This window comes from Mobula birostris, chromosome 15, assembly GCF_030028105.1.
Source record: "Mobula birostris isolate sMobBir1 chromosome 15, sMobBir1.hap1, whole genome shotgun sequence".
Classification (NCBI taxonomy): domain Eukaryota; kingdom Metazoa; phylum Chordata; class Chondrichthyes; order Myliobatiformes; family Myliobatidae; genus Mobula; species Mobula birostris.
In genome coordinates this window covers 1,354,523-1,376,049 of record NC_092384.1, presented here as the reverse complement: position 1 = coordinate 1,376,049, position 21,527 = coordinate 1,354,523, and the positions used below count along the sequence as shown (strand labels likewise).

The 21,527-nt window shown below is 43.8% G+C and overlaps 1 protein-coding gene across 4 annotated transcripts in view; it reads right to left on the bottom strand.

Moving 5' to 3' along the window:
• The window catches only part of ccdc102a (coiled-coil domain containing 102A), a 222,378-nt gene that overhangs the window by 105,472 nt on the left and 95,379 nt on the right, over positions 1–21,527 (bottom strand). For all 4 annotated transcript variants that reach the window (XR_011889222.1, XM_072279224.1, XM_072279226.1 and 1 more), the window contains exon 6: positions 6,224–6,340. Coding sequence is in view for 3 of the 4 variants with exons in the window: in XM_072279224.1 (XP_072135325.1) it covers positions 6,224–6,340 (117 nt within the window). In the remaining variant the exon portion in view is untranslated. The remainder of the gene's footprint in view (positions 1–6,223; positions 6,341–21,527) is intronic.

Genomic DNA, 21,527 nt, shown 5'->3' with positions numbered 1-21,527 from the left:
CAATGATCTGGATGATAATGTGGTAAATTGGATCAGCAAGTTTGCTGATGGTACAAAGATTGGAGGTGTAGTAGACAGTGAGGAAGGTTTTCAGAGCCTGCAGAGGGACTTGGACCAGCTGGAAAAATGGGCTGAAAAATGGCAGATGGAGTTTAATACTGACAAGGGTGAGATATTGCACGTTGGAAGGACAAACCAACGTAGAACATACAGGGTTAACGGTAAGGCACTGAGGAGTGCAGAAGAACAGAGGGATCTGGGAATACAGATACAGAATCCCCTAAAAGTGGCGTCACAGGTAGATAGGGTCGTAAAGAGAGCTTTTGATACATTGGCCTTTATTAATCAAAGTATTGAGTATAAGAGCTGGAATGTTATGATGAGGTTGTATAAGGCATTGGTGAGGCCGAATCTGGAGTATTGTGTTCAGTTTTGGTCACCAAATTACAGGAAGGATATAAATAAGGTTGAAAGAGTGAAGAGAAGGTTTACAAGGATGTTGCCGGGACTTGAGAAACTCAGTTACAGAGAAAGGTTGAATAGGTTAGGACTTTATTCCCTGGAGCGTAGAAGAATGAGGGGAGATTTGATAGAGGTATATAAAATTATGATGGGTATAGATAGAGTGAACGCAAGCAGGCTTTTTCCACTGAGGCAAGGGGAGAAAAAAACCAGTGGACATGGGTTAAGGGTGAGGGAGGAAATGTTTAACGGGAACATTGAGGGGGCTTCTTCACATAGAGAGTGGTGGGAGTATGGAATGAGCTGCCAGATGAGGTGGTAAATGCTGGTTCTTTTTTAACATTTAAGAATAAATTGGACAGATACATGGATGGGAGGTGTATGGAGGGATATGGTCCGTGTGCAGGTCAGTGGGACTAGGCAGAAAATGGTTCGGCACAGCCAAGAAGGACCAAAAGGCCTGTTTCTGTGCTGTAGTTTCTATGGTTTCTAAATGGCTGGCTGAATCAGAAAGACAGACACAGTTGAGTGGCAACGAAAACTTGCTGCCGTATATGGGACTAATTGAGCAGTATTTTGAAGCAAGTGAAATAGCAAATGAGAACCGAGTGCCAGTTTTGCTGAGTGTAATAGGTGGAAAAGCATACAGTTTGCTTAGAAGACAAAATTAGCTTTGCAAATATTGTGAAAACAATGTAGGAAAATTTAGAACCAAAATCATTGCTGATTGCAAAACACTCTAGGTTTCATAAATGGAATCATAAGGAATGAGAGAGTATCATCATGCATGGCTGAATTCAAGAGATTGTCTAAGCATTGTCAGTTCAGTGATGGGCTTAATGATGGACTGAGAGATTGTTTAGTTTGTGGAAATTACAAGAAAACATTCAAAAACAGCTCCTAATTGGCGGGAGGAGAAGATGGCAGCGCGACACAGCTCGCAGCAGCCACTCCGGTGAATGATGTCTGTTATCTGTCAAGAAGGGTGCCGTGCACAATCCTGATTTGATGGAGACAGACGTGAGAGCACGGAGGAACATCTGTGAAACTTCGGAAATGCCTGCTTCGCTGCCGCTGCTACTGTGTGATCCAGAATCACTGGAGGGGAAGGCCCAGAGTCCTCGGTTTTGCTTGTTGCTCAGCGGCCGGGGCGGGGGCGAAGCACTCGGCAGAGATGGTGCTCGGTGTCGGAGGCTCGAAGTTTTCGGACGGACTCAAGAGTCAGCTGTGGTCGGGTGCTTCCAATGCATCGACAACTTTGCAGCGCTTGGAGGTTCATGGCAGGGAGAGTTTCTCCCTTCTACGTGAGGTGATGGGGCTATCCGCACTTGAGACTTTATTTTACTGTGCCCATGGTCTGCTCTTTATCAAATTACGGTATTGTTTTGTACTGTTGTAACTATATGTTATAATTATGTGGTTTTGTCAGTTTTAGTCTTGGTTTGTCCTGTGTTTCTGTGATATCTTTCTGGAGGAACATTGTATCATTTTTTAATGCGTGCATTTCTAAATGACAATAAACGAGGACTGAGTGTCTTCATAATCTAATCTAATCTAATCTAATCACAACTCAAATTTAAAAGAGCTCACATTTGAAATTGGGGGAAACCACAGACAGAGACAGAGTCAGGAATGAATATGATAATGAACAAAATTGCAATTTCTAAACAGAAATCTGTATGGCAGAATGAAGTGTGTTACCATTGTGATGGAGCTCACATACACCAGACCAATACAGGTTTGAAGGGGAAAATGCAATAAAGTAGGACACAAAAAAAGAGCATGTCGGGCAGACAAAAATAAATGCACTGCACAGGGTAGAGAAAAAGATAAAAAAGACAAGCTGCAGTTTCAAAAAAAAAAACACTAATCTGAACGTTGCTGATGAAACAACTGATAATGATCCAGGACTGAGTAGCCTTGAGAGTTACAATGTGAAATCTAACTATGGCTTAGACCAGAAGTGAATGGCAAGTTAATTAAAATAGAATTGGATGTTGCTTGGCTGTTTCAGTCATTGCACAAAATGTGTTTGAACAGCATTTCAGAGACACTGAACTGAAGCCTGCAGGTATCCAATTAAGAACTTATACTGAAGAAGATAGCTCCAGTGGAAATGACATTTGTAACTGAAATACAACAACCAATAAGCCACATTGAGCTTGTATGTGGTAAAAACAGGAGTGCCGACATTGTGGGGGTCATGACTGGCTAAGACAACTGCGACCTGATTGGAGATCCACCCACAATTTCATGCCACATTCCCTGTAACAGGACCAACTGAAAATGATTTAGGAAAGGTACTGGATGATGCCACAGCAAGGATGGTGGTGAAAAATTCAAACACATCAAGGGTGAAATAGTGTTAAATGAAAATGCCACACCAAATCTTTATAAACCTCGTCCGATTCCTTACACCATCCATGATAAAGTAGCAGTTCAGCTGGATTTCATAGAGACTGAAGGAATTCTTTCCAAGGTTGACTGGAGCCCATGGGCAACACTAGTGGCCCCAGTGGCCAAGACAAATAAGTCTGTCATGACCTATGGTGATCTTAAGGTCACCATCAACCCAGTACTGAAAGTAGATCAATACCCACTGCCCAGTACAGAGGATATTTTTGCCATCCTTTCTAGAGGGAAAACAGTGGACTTAGCTGAGGCCTACCTACAGATGGAGAAGGAAGAAGAGACCAAAGTGTCTCTCACCATAAATACTCACAGAGGCCTTTATCATTTTAACAGGCTTATTTTTGGAGTAGTCAAGCAGAAGGTCAGGAACCAGTCGTTTCAAGGCTGCCCAGGCACTCAGGGTTACCTGGATGACATCACTGTTAAGGATAAAGATCTCAAGGAGCACCTCCAAAATCTCAAACTGCGTTAAAAAGATTAGAAGATTATGGGCTCATAGCACAACACAACAAGAATGAATTCTTTAAACCAAGCATCACCTACCATGGTCACCACATACCTACTGACGCAGAAGGATTACACAATTTTGTGAGAAAATTCAAACAGTGGTAGATGCCCCAAAGCTAAAGTATATGTCACAGCTGCGATCAATTACTATAACTGATTTCTGCCAAACCTGGCTACTGTGCTCTATCCCTTGAACTTATTACTGTAGATCAGGAAAAAATGGGCAAAGCAGTATGAGGTGGCTTTCCAAAAGACAAAGGAAATGACGACGTCGGACACTGTACTCACACATTATGATCTACATCGCCCTGTGAAGCTTGCCTGTTGTGCCTTGCCTTATGGTATGTCCAATCATGTCACATGTTATCATTGATGGAAATGAATGCCCCCATAGCCTTTATATTACATTCCCTTACTGCTGCAAAAAAAATTTAAACACAGATTGACAGAATCTGGTTTGCAGTGCAAAACATTTCAACCAGTACTTGTATGGGAAAATTTACCCTCATTACTGATCAGCAATCACTAGTGTTCCTTTCAATCCACGGAAGGGTGTTCCACTGCGAGATGTAGCACAAATGTAGGGATGGGCTCTGTTTCTTTGAAGACACAATTGCAAGATTGAATGCAAGAGGACAACTAATCATGCAGATGATGATAGACTGTCCCATTTCCATTGGGAAAAGAAAATGCCTGAAATATTTTGGAAAAGAGGACATTCCCCTTGACGTATTCTCCCCATTATTAAAAGCAAATCTTAAGTCTTCCTATTAAGGCAGAGATGATCCAAACAGAAACCAGAAAAGATCCCACACTGTCTCAGGTCCAAATGGCAACCCAAAATGACTAGAATGTGCAGCAGAAACTCCAGTTCTGCCATTTTTACCAGCACCAGGAAGAACTTGTCCCTTGACGGACATTAACTTATGTGAGGACTGAGAGTTGTTGTACCATCCGAACTGAGAATTGAAGTGTTGCAGGTGCTACATTCTGGCCATCCAGACATGACCAAAGTAAAAGCTTCAGCTTAAAGCTTTGTCTCCTTGGTCAGCAGATCGAGCAGCTTACTGTGCATTGTTTGGGATGCCAGCACATCCGGAAGGTGCCAAGAGTAGCACCTCTCCATCCCTAGGAATGGCATGTATTGTGGCAGAGGATTCATGTGAATTTTGCCAGACCGCTTATAGACAAAAATGTCTTGGTCGTAGTGGATGAGGCTACAAAGTGGTCAGAAATGTTTCCAATAACCTCCATTATACCCTTGTACATTGCTAATATTTTGAGAAGCCTCTTCTCAAGGACCAGTGTTCAAGAACACTTAGTTAGTGATAATGGAGCACAGTTTGTTGTGGCTCAGTGTCAGTCATTTCTGAAAATGAATGGAATAAGACACTTCACATCTGCACCATACCACCCAGCTACAAATAGCTCAGCAGGAAGGTTTGTCCAGAGACTAAAGAACACACTGTGAGCAATGTCAGCAGAATGCATTACATTAACATTAAACCAGAAGCTCACCAATTTCCTTCTTGCATATCACAGTGCTGCACACTGCACAGCCACAACTCATCAGTTAATGCTATTGCTGGGTAGGCCCTTGAGTTCACCCTTGGGTCACTTCTCACCCAATCTTAGAATGAGCATGCAGGACAAACAGCTGAGACAAATTTAGAGGTCGTCAAGCAAGGAGATTCGATGTTTCACTCCTGGATACACATTCCTGGCGAGGGACTACAGAGGTGATCAGAAGTGTGTACTTGGAAAGATTAAGGACAGAACTGGACCCCTCTCCTAGACAGTGGATGTTGTGCCTGATGTCATCTGGACATGACACATTGATCAGTTGAGGAGAGGAGAGTCAATTATTGGAGAAGAAAGGAGCCTGAACTACTTCCTGCAGTCCCAGAGTCATCTCTTACAACCACCGTGAACCAGAGATTGCTTCACAGCCACAAATCTCACCTGCTGAACAGAGAGACACCACCCCATCTGTCAGGGTAGATGTTACCCACAAGAGTAAGAAATCCTGCACGGCAATTAAATCTTCAGACCTGAATGGGGCAATTTAAAATTTATTATGCTATGGATGCTTATTTAGTAGATGTATTTTATAGTGTATTGCATATATGTTGAGATGTATTCTATATTGAGTTGGTTTACAGGTAAGCAGGGAGAAGTGTTGTGTACTTAATATCTTAGTAATATTTGAGTAAAGTTGTAAATATATTGTTTGATTAAGCATTCTTAGTTGTTTACAGCATTCATTATGGGTTATATGTAAAAGTATGTGAACTGCATACATCATTACACTACCTCATCATATTTTCACATCTTGCTGAAGTAAAAATGAAACTAGACATGTGTTATCCCTGGCTCTCCTTTGCTTTTCTTTAGATTAATTTCTGGAATTATTTTCCTTATTGAAGATTGCTTCTAAATTGGACAGGACAGTGTATTACAAACGGCTAGAGTTCAGGAATGAGCTTTTTGCAAATTCAGTTTTATTTTCACTTTTCTCTTTTCAATCTATCCAATGTCATTTTTAGACTGTCCAGCGATGCAGGAGACAGTTAAGCCACAGAACTGAGCAGCAGATGTGATGTGATCTGAAGTTGGGTTTGTTGTGGCCCACATACTTGCCTTGTTCCGAACAGCTCCTCACACAACCCACTCCTTTCTTGCTGTAAGACAAGTATGGCAACCCAGCTACCACTTAATCTGACTCATGGCACAGAGTTGATGCCAGTGTGATTGACTGCTGCAGTTGTGTTGCCTGAAATACAGCTACATATTACTGTAAAGTACAACCTGCAGACAGGGTAGAGGGACAGTTACTTCATACCTCAGCTCTCAGTTCTGCTAGTTTTTTGTCCATGCTTGTCCGAGCTCCCAACTCATCTTCCAAGTCTTCCGAAATTCGACCCAACTCATCCTGGTGCACTTCCTTTAAGATGTTCAGCTAAAAATCAGAAACAAATTGTTAACAGACAGGAGATAAATCCCAGCTAGAAAAAGATTACAATTTACTAACAGGAGGCAAAATGATGGCATCATTGCACATACAGAAAATAATAAAGAGATGTATTGCTTGCTGCAGAGCAGTTGGGCAAGAAAATAAAGACAAGCAGGAGATAACAACACATCTCATTTTTTAATGGTGATTTTAAATTAAATTTGGAGAAAGCCTGAGATAACACTTTGTATTAATCAGTGAATCTAGAAGAGGCCTTGCTACATTTGATTTCATAAAGAATAATTGCCAGATGTCAGATAGGCACATACAAAACAACAAGATTCATCAGGAGTGATCGTCGCCACAGTGACATAAGGCCAATCTGCTGCCATTCTGTACCATGACACTGCAGCAGCACACGATGGTGGACTTATTTTAAGTAGAGACAGGAACCATCTTAGATAGATATAGATTAGATAGGCAGATGATCTTAGATATGTATAGAACAAATTCTGGCAAAGTTCCAGGGGACTGGAAAATCGCAAATGTCACTCCACTTTTGCAAGAAGATGGTGAATCTGTGGAATTTGTTGTTACAGGCAGTTGTGGAAGCCAGGCATTGGGTATATTTAAGGTGGAGGTTGATAGGCTCTTGATTAGTCAGACCTTGAAAGGTTACAAGGAGAAGGCAGGAGAACGGGGTTGAGTGGTAAATGGTTCAGACATGTTGAAACAGCAGAGTGAGCTTGATGGGCTGAGTGGCCTAATTCTGCTCCTATGTCTTATGGTCTTAGCTTAGAATTCAAATAAAACATCAGTTTCTCATCAAACATTTTTTGTTATTTGATCCACACTGATAAACTGAACGAGTCCAGCAATCTGACAGCAAGTCCAACACAGCTCTTGGTAAAATACAAATTACATTTTTCTGCACTCTCCAAACTCATTTCAACAATAAGTCCAACCAGTAGTCTGGGAGGATACGAGCAAGAAGCTGAAGTACATGATGGGATTGGACGAGTGAAGAAACACAAATTACAGACAGAGAGATGACAAGAAATGAAGAAGAGAAGAAAAGGAAATAAGATTGGGAAGTGGGGTAAAAAGTAAAAGAATGATAATACAGTGGGCAAGCATGGAGCCAGATAAAGTGGGACTGCAGGCAAAACAGAGTAAACTTTTGAAGAGAAGTGATCTGTGTGTTAATTTCATAGCTCATGTGGCTCCTGCTTCTGAGGTTTTAGGTTGAAACAACAGGAAAATAGGTAAGATCACAGTTCTAGGATGGTGAATCTTTCCAGTCTTTGCTATTTTCTCTCCAACTATCTCTCCAGGAGCTGGAGAGAAAATTACAAGACCTTTACTCAGTGGCTTAGACAAGAGGAGAGTGTGTTGGTGTCAGAGCCCTACGGAAATCGGGGGAGAGAGGATAAAAGGAGAAGATTCAGACAACTGAGGTATTTTTGGGCTGCGCAGCCACGCAAAGTGTCAGCATCCAAAGCCTATTGAAGCTAGGAGTGTGAGTATAAAAAAAAAAGAGTAGTTTCACATAAAGCCAGTCGATTTATAGCGGCTCAGATGAGAGGAGTGTGTGTCGGTGTCAGAGACCAACAGAAGCTAGGAGAGAGAGGATAAAAGGAGCATATTCGGGCAAGGCCAAATATTTGGGGCTGTGGCGGTATGGAAAATGTCTGCGTCAGAGGCCTAACCTCAGTTGCATTGGGTAGGCCTAAGCAGAGCGGCCATCGTCAGAATATGCCAGTGATAAGAGTGTGAAGACTTTGGCTTAACAGGCTCCAGCGTGAACAGGTGGAGGCAAAGTTAAGAAGAGGCAAACCTTTTGTCTCTTTTGGTGTAGAGCAGTCAGGAAGGAATGCCCCTCCAGTCAGACGTAGGAATTCAGGGCACCCGATGCATACTGGCACAAATGATATAGACAGAAAAGTTCAGGTTGCAATGGTGTGATAGCATGGATGAATGAGTGGCTACTGAAATAGTACACAGGACAGGAATTCAACTTCTTGGATCATTGGAACCTTTTCTGGGGAGGGGGTGACCTGTACAGGTGGGGAAGGGTTGCACCTGAATTGGGGGGGGACCAATATCCTGGCCACAAGATTTGCTGATGATACTCAGGCAGATTAAACTAGTTTTGCAGGGGGAGGGAACCAGAGCCCCAGGTCAGTAAGGGGAGGATTGGACCAGAAGATAGATGTCTGAGAAGGTACTCAAAGGCAAAACTGAAGTAACAGGTGTACGCCCTGGTAAAAGTTTCACTGCTAATGTTGTAGAGTATTTCATGTAATGATCTTTCTGTAGAAGCAGTGTTTGGGTTATGGTTACAGATAACGGGTGCTTCAGGATGTGAGCCATCCAATCAGGGGAGCGGGGTTTTTTTGTGTGCCTGACACCAGGGTGGGCTTTGAGCTTTGTTCATCTGGAGCTGAAGAGAACCGATCATAGGATTTGATCTGGTGGGGACCGGGATTCAATGGAGCGAGGTCCAGGAGTCTAATGAAGATCAGCGAATGTGACTTTTGGAAGAGCTGAGCTCCACCCTATCCACATTTGACTGTTTAATTATAATGGGCCCTTTTTGTTATTTTTCCTTTCTTTTCTTTACTAACCCTTTAGTTAATATTCATAAATATATTTCCTTTAATTGTATGCAGTGAGTGGTCTGTTATTTCCTGGCAACGAGTTGTAACAGGGCAGCAGATCACACAGCATTCACATAAACTGGGCTTGAGGGTGGGAGAGATCCCAGTCTCACAGATTTGCCAACCATGGAGTGTGTATTCCCCAGACGTACTGGCCCAAGAACAGTGGGTCTTTCGGTGCCGAGTTGGGAGACTGCCAGCGAGGGCGTGCAAGCCGGTTCCAGAGACACCCAAGAAGAAAGGGGGTTCACAGGTATGATGGGTCGGATAGTTTGAAGTGTGCTTATCTTAATGCTGTAGTATTATGCAAAAGGGTGATGAACTTAGAGCATGGATCAGTATTTGGAACTATGATATCATAGCCGTTACTGAAACTCGGTTCAGAGAGGGGCAGCAATGGGTAATTAGTGTACCAATGTTCCGATGTTTTAGAAAGCATAGAGGAGGAGGTTGGGGGGTCTGGTGCACTACCAATCAGTTACAATATCACTGTTGTACTAAGAGGAAACATTATGGAAGGGTCAGACACTGAGTCCATTTGGATGGAACTCAAGAACAGGAGGGTGCAATTACACTGATGGGATTGTACTCAGACCCCCTAATAGTCAGTGGGACATTGAGGAACAGATATGTAACCAGATTAAAGAAATGTGTTAGAAATATGGTTGTTGTCATGCAAGATTTCAACTTCCCTAATATTAACCGGGACCTTCTTAGTGTAAGAGGTTTGGATGGGGCTGAATTTGATAAGTTTTTCCAGGAAGATTTCTCAAATCAGTATCTTGGTGGTCCAACGAGAGGTGGGGCCATACTGGACCTGGTGTTGGGTACTGAGCCTGGTCAGTTGACTGACCTTTCAGTGGGTGAACAGTCAGGAAACAGTGACCACAACGCCATAACTGTCAGGATAGCTATGGAAGAGGATAGGCACCATCCTTGTGGGAGAGCTTTAAACTGGAATACAGCAAATTACAAGGGCATTAGGCAGGAATTAAGAAGTGTTAATTGGAAAGACCTTTTCTCTGGCAAATCTACATTAGACATGTGGAGGGTGTTTAAAGAGCACAGGAAAGATGTGTTCCTGTTAGAAAGAAGGACGGAGATGGAAAGTTAAGAGAACCTTAGATATCCAGAGAGGCGATGAACTTAGTCAAGAATAAAACAGAGAAGTACATAAAGCTTCGGAAGTTAGGATTAAGTGAAACACATGGGAGGTATAAAGAAGCCAGAAAAGAACTAAAGAAGGGAATCAGGAGAGCCAGGAGGGGCCGTGAAGAGTTCCAGGCGAGTAGGATTAAGCTGACTCCCAAGGCATTCCACGCAAACACCTGGAATAAGAGGAGGGGGTAGGACCACTCAAGGATAAAAGGAGGGATCATCCCCTTGGATGCTGAGAATGTGAGTGAGGTACTTCATGTGTACTTTGTATCAGCATTTACCAAGAGAAAAACCATGGAGGACCAGGAGATCAGTGCTGAAAGTGTATAAATACTTTAGGGTGTTTAGATGTCAGGGAGGAGGAAGTGTTGGGCCTCCTAATCAGTATTAAGGTGGATAAGTCCCCAGGGCCTGATGGGGTTTACTCCAGATTATTGAAGGAGGCAAGAGACCAGATTGCTGGGCACTTGACCAGTTTCTTTCTGTCCTGTCTAGGCACAGGTGAGCTCTCAGAGGAGTGGCAAATGGCTAATGTTGTACATCTAGTTAAGGAGGAAACGGGAAATTCCTGGGAACTATAGACTGGTGAGTCTCACGTCAGTTGTAGGAAAATTGCCGGAGAAAATTCTTGGGAATAGGATATATGATCATTTGGAAACCCATGGCCTAATTAAGGAGAGCCAGCAGGGCTTTGTGCTCGTTAGGTCATGCCTTACCAACTTGACTGAGTTTTTTGACAAGACGATGAGAGAGATTGATATGGTAGGGCAGTTGGAGGGTAGTGGATGTCGTCTACATGGATTTTAGTCAGGCATTTGACGAAGTCCCTCATGGGAGGTGAATCCAGAAGATTAAGATGCATGGGATCCATCTTCTGTTTGGATTCAGAACCGGATGTGCACAGAAGACAGTGTGTAGTGATTGATGGGACTTATTCGAGCCAGAGGTCTGTAATTAGTGGATTTCTGCAGGGATGTGTGCTGGGACCTCTGCTATTTGTAATGTATATAAATGATCTGGATTAAAGTGTGGATGGGTAGGTTAGTAAGCTTGCAGATGATACCAAGATTGGTAGACCCATGGATAATGTAAAAGACTGGCAAAGAACATAGCATGATACACTGTAGATCAGTTGCAAATACGGGCTGAGAAATCACAGAAAGATGAGAGGTATTACACCCCAGCAGGGAAGATGTGAGGTGTCACACCCCAGCAGGGCAAATGCAGTAGGTTGTCCCCCTAAATTTATCTAAATGAAACCCCCTTTTCTGGGTGTCTAGAAAAGACTCGCTAGCCCCTTGCTGACAGCCACCAGACTCAGTGCTGAGAAAACGCAACTGTCTCTGGCTTCGTATGTCTAGGCTACACACAATTCTGGTCCCACCAAATCCATTTGATTGGGATGTCCTGCCCACCCAAGCCCTGGTTTGTGTGAATGCTGTGTGATTTACTGACCTATTTACAGCCTGTCCGCACAAAATAACAGATCATACACTGCGTACAAATATACAAATAAAGTATATTTATGAATGTTAACTTAACTAAAGGGCGAGTAAAGAAAAGAAATAAGTAAAAACAAAAAGGGCCCATTATAATTAAATGTGCACAGGCTGGAGTGCAAATCTTCTAAAAGCCATACTCACTGATCCTCGGCAGACTCCCGCACCTTGGCTCACTGAATCGCGTTTCTCACCAGATTGAATCCTACCACCAGTTCTCTCCAGTGTTTTCTCCTCATCTCCTGCCGAGCAAAGGCCAAAACCAACCTTTGTGCCCCTCACAAAACCTCTCCCCCCAGCATTCTCCAGAACCTTCTCCCAGTTCCACCATCCTAAGTGGATACTCCTCAGCATCCCTTATCTTCAACAGTAACAGAAACAGGCCAAAAGCAAAACAGACTGCTCTTACAGAACTGCTAAAATGAAATACCTTCAGCATAGCAGTAAAACTGTGAACCAGGGGGTTACATAAAGTTGCATATTTATTATTAAGGGCAACAGCCATAGGTGTACTCTGCCTATGCATTTCCCTCCCTTCTCCTGAGTCACCTATTTACTTGTCTCCTGCAAACTAAGGGTGACTACCTCTTTGTAACTCTTGTCTATCACCTCCTTGTTCTCCCATGTTTTACTGGAACGGGGCTGCACGAGGACATACCCAATCAAATCTTTTCCATGGACAGCTTCCAGACTGTTCGGGCTGACGGGAAGTGCACTGAGAGCGGTAAGCATAAAGGAGTTGGGTAGTTACTGTTCTGGTTAACAACAGATAGTGCAATCCTGGTCATATTAGGATCGAGGAACGTGTTTGTAGACCGGATATTGAACTTTTTGCTGTTGGACTCCGGCCATATTCCACCGAGATACAACACTGGTGTCACGGGAGGTTGTTCCTGCCTGTGGCCATCGAACTTTGCAGCTCCTCCCGTGGAGGGTCAGACACCCTGAGCCAATAGACTGGTCCTGGACTTATTTCCATCTGGCATAGTTTGCATTTTGTTGTTTGAATGTTTGTGGTTTTTGTATTGCTATATTTATGCTCTATTCTTGGTTGGTGCGGCTGTAACGAAACCCAATTTCTCTCGGGATCAATAAAGTATAACCTATCTATCTATCTATCATATGAGTCGAAGGTCATCGAGCTGCAACTCAGTGCGCCTGGTGCAGATGTGTTTATCTGGGAGACTGGATGTCTTCCGGACTCCCTACATCCACAGAGTACAAAGCAATGCCCCTGGAGCCATTCTCACTAAACTACCATGCCCTAATCGGAATGAACAAATAAGTAAATGAAGAGAGTAATTTATGAGACAATTTACCTCACCCAAGCCTGATGAGCCAAAGCCACAGTAAACAGTGGCGCAATGGTCATGCCACTTGCACTTGGGATAGTCTTACTGGCAGATTCTAATGAATCCCTCTTGCTGATTGGTCAAACAAACTTCCGCAAAACTTTGCCTTTAAATCTCCATCATCATCCTGATTAATACGTAGCTATTTTACACACCCATGATGTGGATTGTCCAGCTGGGTGAAAACGAGCTCAAAACTCTGCTTTTTTCAATCTTGAACACAGACCTGATTAAAAGGTAGCTCTTTCCAAGTCAAGTCAAGCCAAGTGTATCCACATTTCGACCATAAGCTGCTGGTACAGTACACAGTAAAAACGAAACAACGTTCCTCCAGGACCATGGTGCTACATAAAACAACACAAAACTATACTAGACTATGTGAGACAGCACAAGGCTACACTAGACTACGTAAAACATAAAAACTGCACTAGACTACAGACCTGCACAGCACTACATAAAGTGCACAAAACAGTTTAGGGCAGTACAATAAATAATAAACAAGACAACAGGCACAGTAGAGGACAAATTACAATATAATAATAAATGATGTAGATGTCAGTCTAGACTCTGAGTATTGAGGAGTCTGATGGCTTGGGGGAAGAAACTGTTACGTAGTCTGGTTGTGACAGCCTGAATGCTTCGGTACCTTTTGCCAGATGGCAGGAGGGAGAAGAGTTTGTATGAGGGGTGCGTGGGGTCCTTCACAATACTGTTAGCTTTACGGATGCAGCGTGCGGTGTAAATGTCTGTGATGGCGGGAAGAGAGACCCTGATGATCTTCTCAGCCGACCTCACTATCCACTGCAGGGTCTTGCAATCGGAGATGGTGCAATTCCCGAACCAGGCAGTGATGCAGCTGCTCAGGATGCTCTCAACACAACCTCTGTAGAATGTGGTGAGGATGGGGGTGGGAGATGGACTTTTCTCAGCCTTCACAGAAAGAGACACTGTTGCGCTTTCTTTGCTATGGAGCTGGTGCTGAGGGACCAGGTGAGATTCTCCGCCAGGTGAACACCAAGAAATTTGGTGCTCTTAACGATCTCTACGGAGGAGTCGTCGATGCTCAGCAGAGCGTGGTTGTTCCGTGTCCTCCTGAAGTCAACAACCATCTCTTTTGTTTTGTTCACATTCAGAGACAGGTTGTTGGCTCTGCACCAGTCCGTTAGCTGCTGCACCTCCTCTCTGTATGCTGACTCGTCGTTCTTGCTGATGAGACCCACCACGGTTGTGTCATCGGCGAACTTGATGATGTGGTTCGAGCTGTGTATTGATGCACAGTCGTGGGTCAGCAGAGTGAACAGCAGTGGACTGAGCACACAGCCCTGGGAGGGCCCCTCCCCATGCTCAGTGTGATAGTGTTGGAGATGCTGCTCCCGATCAGGAATGACTGAGGTCTCCCAGTCAGGAAGTCTAGGATCCAGTTGCAGAGGGAGGTGTTCAGGCCCAGTAGGCTCAGCTTTCCAATCAGGTGCTGAGGGATGATTGTGTTGAGTGCTGAACTGAAGTTTATGAACAGCATTTGAACGTACGTGTCTTTTTTGTCCAGGTGGAGAGTGGTGGCGATGGCGTCGTCTGTTGAGCAGTTGGGATGATACGCGAACTGCAGGGGGTCCAGTGAGGGGGGCAGCAGGGTCTTGATGTGCCTCATGACGAGCCTCCCGAAATATTTCATGATGATGGATGTGAGAGCCACAGGATGCACTCCCTCTTCAGATCGGTTGCTCCTGAACTCAGAAACTACCACGAATTTCTGCCTTTAAAACCTCAGTCGCCATCCTGATTTAAAATTACCGTAGCTCTTTTTACGAACCCATGATGTGAATTGAACTTCCTCAAATACAGTCCTTAAGAATACCCTCCATTAACTTGCCCACAAGTGATGTCAGACTCACTGGCCTATGATTTCCTGGTTTAGTTTAGAGCCTGTTTTAAGCTGTGGACCAACATCAGCTATCCTCCAATCCTCTGGTCCCTCTCCTGTCACTAAGGATGATTTAAATATCCCTGTTAAGGGCCCTGGCAATTTCTGCACTTGCCTCCTGTTGTGCCCAAGGGAACACCTTGTCAGGTACTGGGGACTTATGCACACTGACTTGTCTCAGTTGAGCAAACACCTCCTCCTCTGAAATCTGTACAGGCTTAGGGTTGATGCCACTATACCTCACTTCTATATTCTCCATGTCTGTCTTCTGAGTAAATACAGATGCAAAAAAATTATTGAAGATCTCCCCTATCTGTTTTGGCTCTACACATGGATTACCATTCTGGTCATCCAGAGGATCAATTTTGTCCCTCGCAAGCCTTCTGCTCTTAAAATGTAGAATCCCTTAGAATTCTCCTTCACCTTGTCTGCCAGAGAAACTTATGCCTTCTTTTATCCCTCCTGATTTCCTTAAGTGTTCTCTTGCATTTCTTATACTCCATAAGCACTTCATTTCTTATTACCTGCAACTTGCTATACACCTTTTTTCTCTTAACCAGGACCTCAATATCTCTTGAAAAACAAGGTTCTCTGCATTTACATAAAACCATAGAAAACCTACAGCACAATACAGGCCCTTCGGCCCACAAAGCTGCGCCGAACATGTCCTTACCTGAGAAATTACCTAGGGTTACCCATAGCCCTCTATTTTTCTGAACTCCATGTACCTATCCAGGAGTCTCTTAAAAGACCCTATCGTATCCGCCTCCACCACCATCGCCGGCAGCCCATTCCACGCACTCACCACTGAGTCAAAAAACTTACTCCTGATATCTTCTCTGTACCTACTTCCAAGCTCCTTAGAACTGTGCCCTCTCGTGCTAGCCATTCCAGCCTCAGGAAAAAGCCTCTGACTATCCACACGATCAATGCCTCTCATCATCTTATACACCTCTATCAGGTCACCTCTCATCCTCCGTCACTCCAAGGAAAAAAAGCCAAGTTCACTCAACCTATTCTCATAAGGCACACTCCCCAATCCAGGCAACATCCTTGTAAATCTCCTCTGCACCCTTTCGATGGTTTCCACATCCTTCCTATAGTGAGGCAACCAGAACTGAGCACAGTACTCCAAGTGGGGTCTGACCAGGGTCCTATATAGCTGCAACATTACCTCTTGGCTCCTAAACTCAATCCCACGATTGATAAAGGCCAATGCACCAGATGCTTTCTTAACCACAGAGTCAACCTGTGCAGCAGCTTTGAGTGTCCTATGGACTCAGACCCCAAGAACCCCCTGATCCTCCACACTGCCAAGAGTCTAACCATTAATACTATATCCTGCCATCATACTTGACCTACCAAAATGAAGCACCCCACAATTATTTGGGTTGAACTCCATCTGCCACTTCTCAGCTCAGTTTTGCATCCTATCAATGTCCCGCTGTAACCTCTGACAGCTCTCCACACTATCCACAACACCCCCAACCTTTGTGTCAACAGCAAATTTACTAACCCATCCCTCCACTTCCTCATCCAGGACGTTTATAAAAACCACGAAGAGAAGGGGTCCCAGAACAGATTCCTGAGGCACACCACTGGTCACCGACCTCCATACAGAATATGACCCGTCTACAACCACTATTTGCCTTCTGTGGGCAAGCCAGTTTTGGATTCACAAAGCAATGTCCTCTTGGATCTCATGTCTCCTTACTTTCTCAATAAGTCTTGCTGAAATCCATGTATACTACATCTATTCCTCTACGTTCATCATTTTTAGTCGCATCCTCAAAAAGTCAATCAGGCTCGTAAAGCACCACCTGTCTTTGACAAAGCCATGCTGTCTATTCCTAATCATATTATGCCTCTCCAAATGTTCATAAATCCTGCCTCTCAGGATCTTTTCTATCAATTTACCAACCACAGAACTAAGCCTCACTGGTCTATAATTTCCTGGGCTATCTCTACTCCCTCTCTTGAATAAGGGAACAACATCCGCAACCCTCCAATCCTCTGGAACCTCTCCTGTCAAAGATCATCACCAGAGGCTCAGCAATCTCCTTCCTTTATATATTTACCTTTATTTGGACAGGCACATACAAGCTGTATACTCTCAAAATTTCAGTTTCGAAGGCCTTCTAGTTACCAAGTACACCTTTGCCAGAAAACAGCTTGTCCCAGTCCACACTTGCCAGATCATTTCTGATACCATCAAAATTGGTATCAGAAATTACTCCAGTTGTAATCTCAACCTGCAGACCAGGCCTATCACCTTTGCATATTTACTTTGAAACTAATGGCAATAGATAATCTTCCTGTCCCTGGTGCAGCTCAGCAACTGCTTGCTGGTAGCAAATAAAACAAAAATAACAACTAAATACTTCAATAAGTACACCTTTTCTGTTTAATGATCACTGCAAAGAACAGACTGTAACTTCCCTGTCGGAATCGAGTTTTTGAACCGTCTGTATGACCTGGCACTTTTGCAGTAGGAACCGAAAGTTTCAAATGCAAGAGGACTGTGGCATGGTGTGAGAGGGCTGAATCAAGGTGGGGGTCCAGGTGGGAGAGTGGGGAATGAGCCAATGTTTGGCCATTCCTGGAGCGAACCTGGAGGCAATTTGATTCGGCAGAACCAAGGCAAGGTGAGTGCAGCCCATGGAAAGTCAAGGTGACAGGGCCCAGAACTGGGCCTGAGAGCAAGGAAAGACCCAAGATTTGATCAATTTAAGCACCAAGCCAAATTGGAAAGGTTGGGTACGGGCCAACAGCCCAAGAGCATATTGAAGCGGCAGGACCCAGGTCTGACGGCAACATCTGGACGATTTAAGCGCCAGGCCAGATTGAAAAGGACAGAGTGTCAACGTCGGAGCCGAGGCACAGGCCAGTTCAAATTGCTGCTCCGCGAGGTTTACTCAACTCTGCACTGAACTGTGGCTGAGGCCTGCGACTGTAACCTTTCTGAAATTCAGTTCTGAATGCTATTTGCTTACTTTTATTGTTTGTATATTTTTTTTCCTCTGCACACTAGTTGTTTGACAGCCTTCCTTTGCTTTAATGGGTTCTACTGGGTTTCTTTGTTTTACAGCTGCCTGTAAGGAGACGAATCTCAAGGTTGTATAAAGTATACATACTTTGATAATAAATGTACTTTTGACTTTTGCATTGTGATCACTAGAAGTGGTGCCCTATACAAACTTCTGTCACCTGCTCTCTCATTCCATATCATGTCCAGTATCACACGCTCTCTCTTTGGCTCATCTACGTGCTGATGAAGAGCACTTTCCTGAACACATTGTGCTTTAGAGGCTGGATATACTTGGATTGTTTTCTCTGCAGCACCAAGAGGCTGAGGGGAGATCTGATAAAGGTTTACAAGATTACGAGAAGAATAGATAGAGAGGACAGAAAGTATCTGTTTCCCAGGGTTGAAATGACTATTACTGGAGGGCATGCATTGAAGGTGAGAGGGGGTAGGTTCAATGGGAATGTGAGAGGTAAGTTCTTTTACTCAAGAGTCATGGCTGCCTGGTATAGTGGTAGAGGAAAATACATTAGAGGCTTCTAAGAGACATTTGGATATACACTTAGATCTAAGGAAGATGAAGGGATATGGACATGTTGTAGCTGGAGAGGTTAGAGTTTAGGTGTTTCTCATTTGCCTTTTAGCTAGTTCAGCCCCTCACACAAACTCTTCTCCCTCCTGCCATCTGGCAAAAGGCACTGAAATGTTCAGGCTCTCACAACCAGACTAAGTAACAGTTTCTTCCCCCAAGCCATCAGACTCCTCAATACCCAGAGCCTGGACTGACACCTCTATTTATTTATAATTATAAACCTACTGCCCTCTACTGTGCCTATTGTCTTGTTTCTTATTTATTGTAATGCCTGCACTGTTCTGTGCACTTTATGCAGTTCTGGGTAGGTCTGTAGTCTAGTGTAGTTTTGTGTTGTTTTACTTAGTTCAGTGTAGTTTTTGTACTGTTCATGTAGCACCATGGTCCTGAAAAACGTTGTCTCGTTTTTACTGTGTACTGTACCAGCAGTTATGGTCGAAATGACAGTAAAAAGTGACTTGACTTGACACTGTGGGCCAAATAGCCTGCTCCTGTGAAGACCTCTTCTTCGTTAATAATTAGATGGCCTTCATCCCAAATGGATGCCAGAACATATTCTGCCATAACAAGCCATGAAAAAGTAACAAGACTACGGTTATGAAAACTGTACCTCAGAAGCAAAGTAGTCAGTGACAGTTTGAATATAATATTGAATCAAGGATAAGCAATGGTGTTGTAGATAGCAGCTTTTAGCAGCTAACACCAAACTTTGCTCAGATAAAACCAAGGTAGTAACAAACTGCAAGAGAATGTAGATAAACTGGCAGAATGGGCAGACACAGCAAATGAAGAATACATAATTACACCATAAGACAGGAGCAGAATTAGGCCATTTGGTCCATTGAGTCTGCTCAGTGATTTCATCATGGCTGATCTGGTGCTGAGAGGAAAACTAATCTCCTGTCTCTTCCCCATATCACTTCACGCCATGACCAATCAAGAATCGATCAACCTCTGCCTTAAATATACATAAAGGTTTGGCCTTCACAGCTGCCTATGGCAAAGACTTCCACAGATTCACAATGCCCTGACTAAATAATTTCCTCCTCATCTCTGTTCTAAAAGGACACCCCTCTATTCTGATGCTGTGTCCTTTGGTTTTACACTTTCCCACCATAGGAAACATCCCCTGCACATCCACTCTAACAAGGCCTTTCACTGTTCAATAGATTTCAATTAAATCAACCCTCATTCTTTTGAATTCCAGTGAATACAGGCCCAGAGCCATCAAATGCTCATATGTCAAGTCACTCAATCCTGGAATCATTTTCGTGAACCTCCTTTGAACCCTTTCCAATGTCAGCACATTATTTCTACGATAAGGAGCCTAAACCTGCGCATAATACTCCAAGTGAGGCTCACCAGTGCTTTATAAAGTTACAACATTTACATTCTTCTTTTAATATTCCAGTCCTCTTGAAATGAATGCTAATATTGCATTTGCCTTTCACACCACAGACTCAACCTACAAACTATCATATAGGGAATCATGCACAAGGACTCCCAAAGCCCTTTGCACCTCAGAGTTTTGTATTTTCTCTCCATTTAGAAAATAGTCAATCCTTTCATTTCTTCTACAAAAGAAAATGATCATACACTTCCCGACACTGTGTTCCATCTGCTACTTCTTTGCCCATTCTCCTAATCTAAGTCTTTCTGTAGCCTCTCTACTTCCTCAAAACTACCTGTCACTTCACCCACCTTCATACTGTTTGCAAACTTCACAAAGCCACCATCCAAATAAATGACATATAAAAAGAATCGGTCCCAACACCGACCCCTGTGCAACACATTAGCCAATCAGAAAATACTCCCTTTATTCCCACTCTTTGCCTCCTAGCAATCAGCCATTGAGTTTGTCCCACACTGGCTGCAGTGCCGGTGAGGGGGACACCCGCTGAGGCAGAGAGCGACATGATCTGGAACTCACTGCAAATCCAGTGTAAACAGGAACAGTAAGGGCTAGTGAAAAAGAATTGTGAGGGGAAATTATTTTAAGAGCTGTGGGCGGAGTGAACTGAACTGAAAGGTTGTCAGAAAGGTAAAACAGAATTAATCAGACAAACAGCCTTATTATGAGGAGCAAAGGTGCTCCCAGGGCTATGCGCTGAACCCACTGGTGTATACTCTGCTCACACATGACTGTACGGCCAAACACCCAAGTAATCGTACTGTTAAGTTCACCGGTGACACAGCAGTATCATGATCAACAGAGAGTAGACGGCAGAGCTCAAGGGCTGGTGCCAGTCAAGTGCATTGGGAGCACGGCAGTGGAAACCGCAAACAGTTTCAAACTCCTGGGAGTGTACACCTTGCATAAACTACACAAGCTGGAAAGCTCACCAAAGCCTCGACTTTCTAAGGCGGCTGAAGGGATCTGGACGACGTACACCTACACTCACACCATTCTACAGTTACGCAGTCGAGCCCATCCCAACATGCTACATCACTGCACGGTCTGGAGGCCGCACGGCAATGTACGAGAATGTTCTACAACAAGTAATCAGAACTGCCCAGCGCATCACCAGGACCAGTCTACCCGCTACCAAGGACATATATATAGTAAAGTGCTGGAAAAGGTCGGTAACATCATGAAGAATCCCACCTACCCTACTCATGGACTGCTTGTCCACTCTTATCAGCTACGTAGCAAACATGCCAGGACCACTGACTCAAGAACAGTTACTTTCCCAAAGCAGTAACGCTGATCAATGCCTCCACCCACTAACCCACCCTCCACACCACACCACTACTTTACCTTTCCCTGTCAGTCACACTGTACGGACACTCCTGTGCCTAGAGTCACTTTATGAACATGCAATCAATTTATATAAGCTATCTTATGCATTTATATTTATTGTGTTCTTCATATAGCGTCCATCGGATCCGGAGTGACAATTATTTTGTTCTCCATTCCACTTGTTCTGTTTCCAGAGGCACTGCTTGTTCTGTTTTGTACAAATATCACTCACTGTTCATAGCTGTT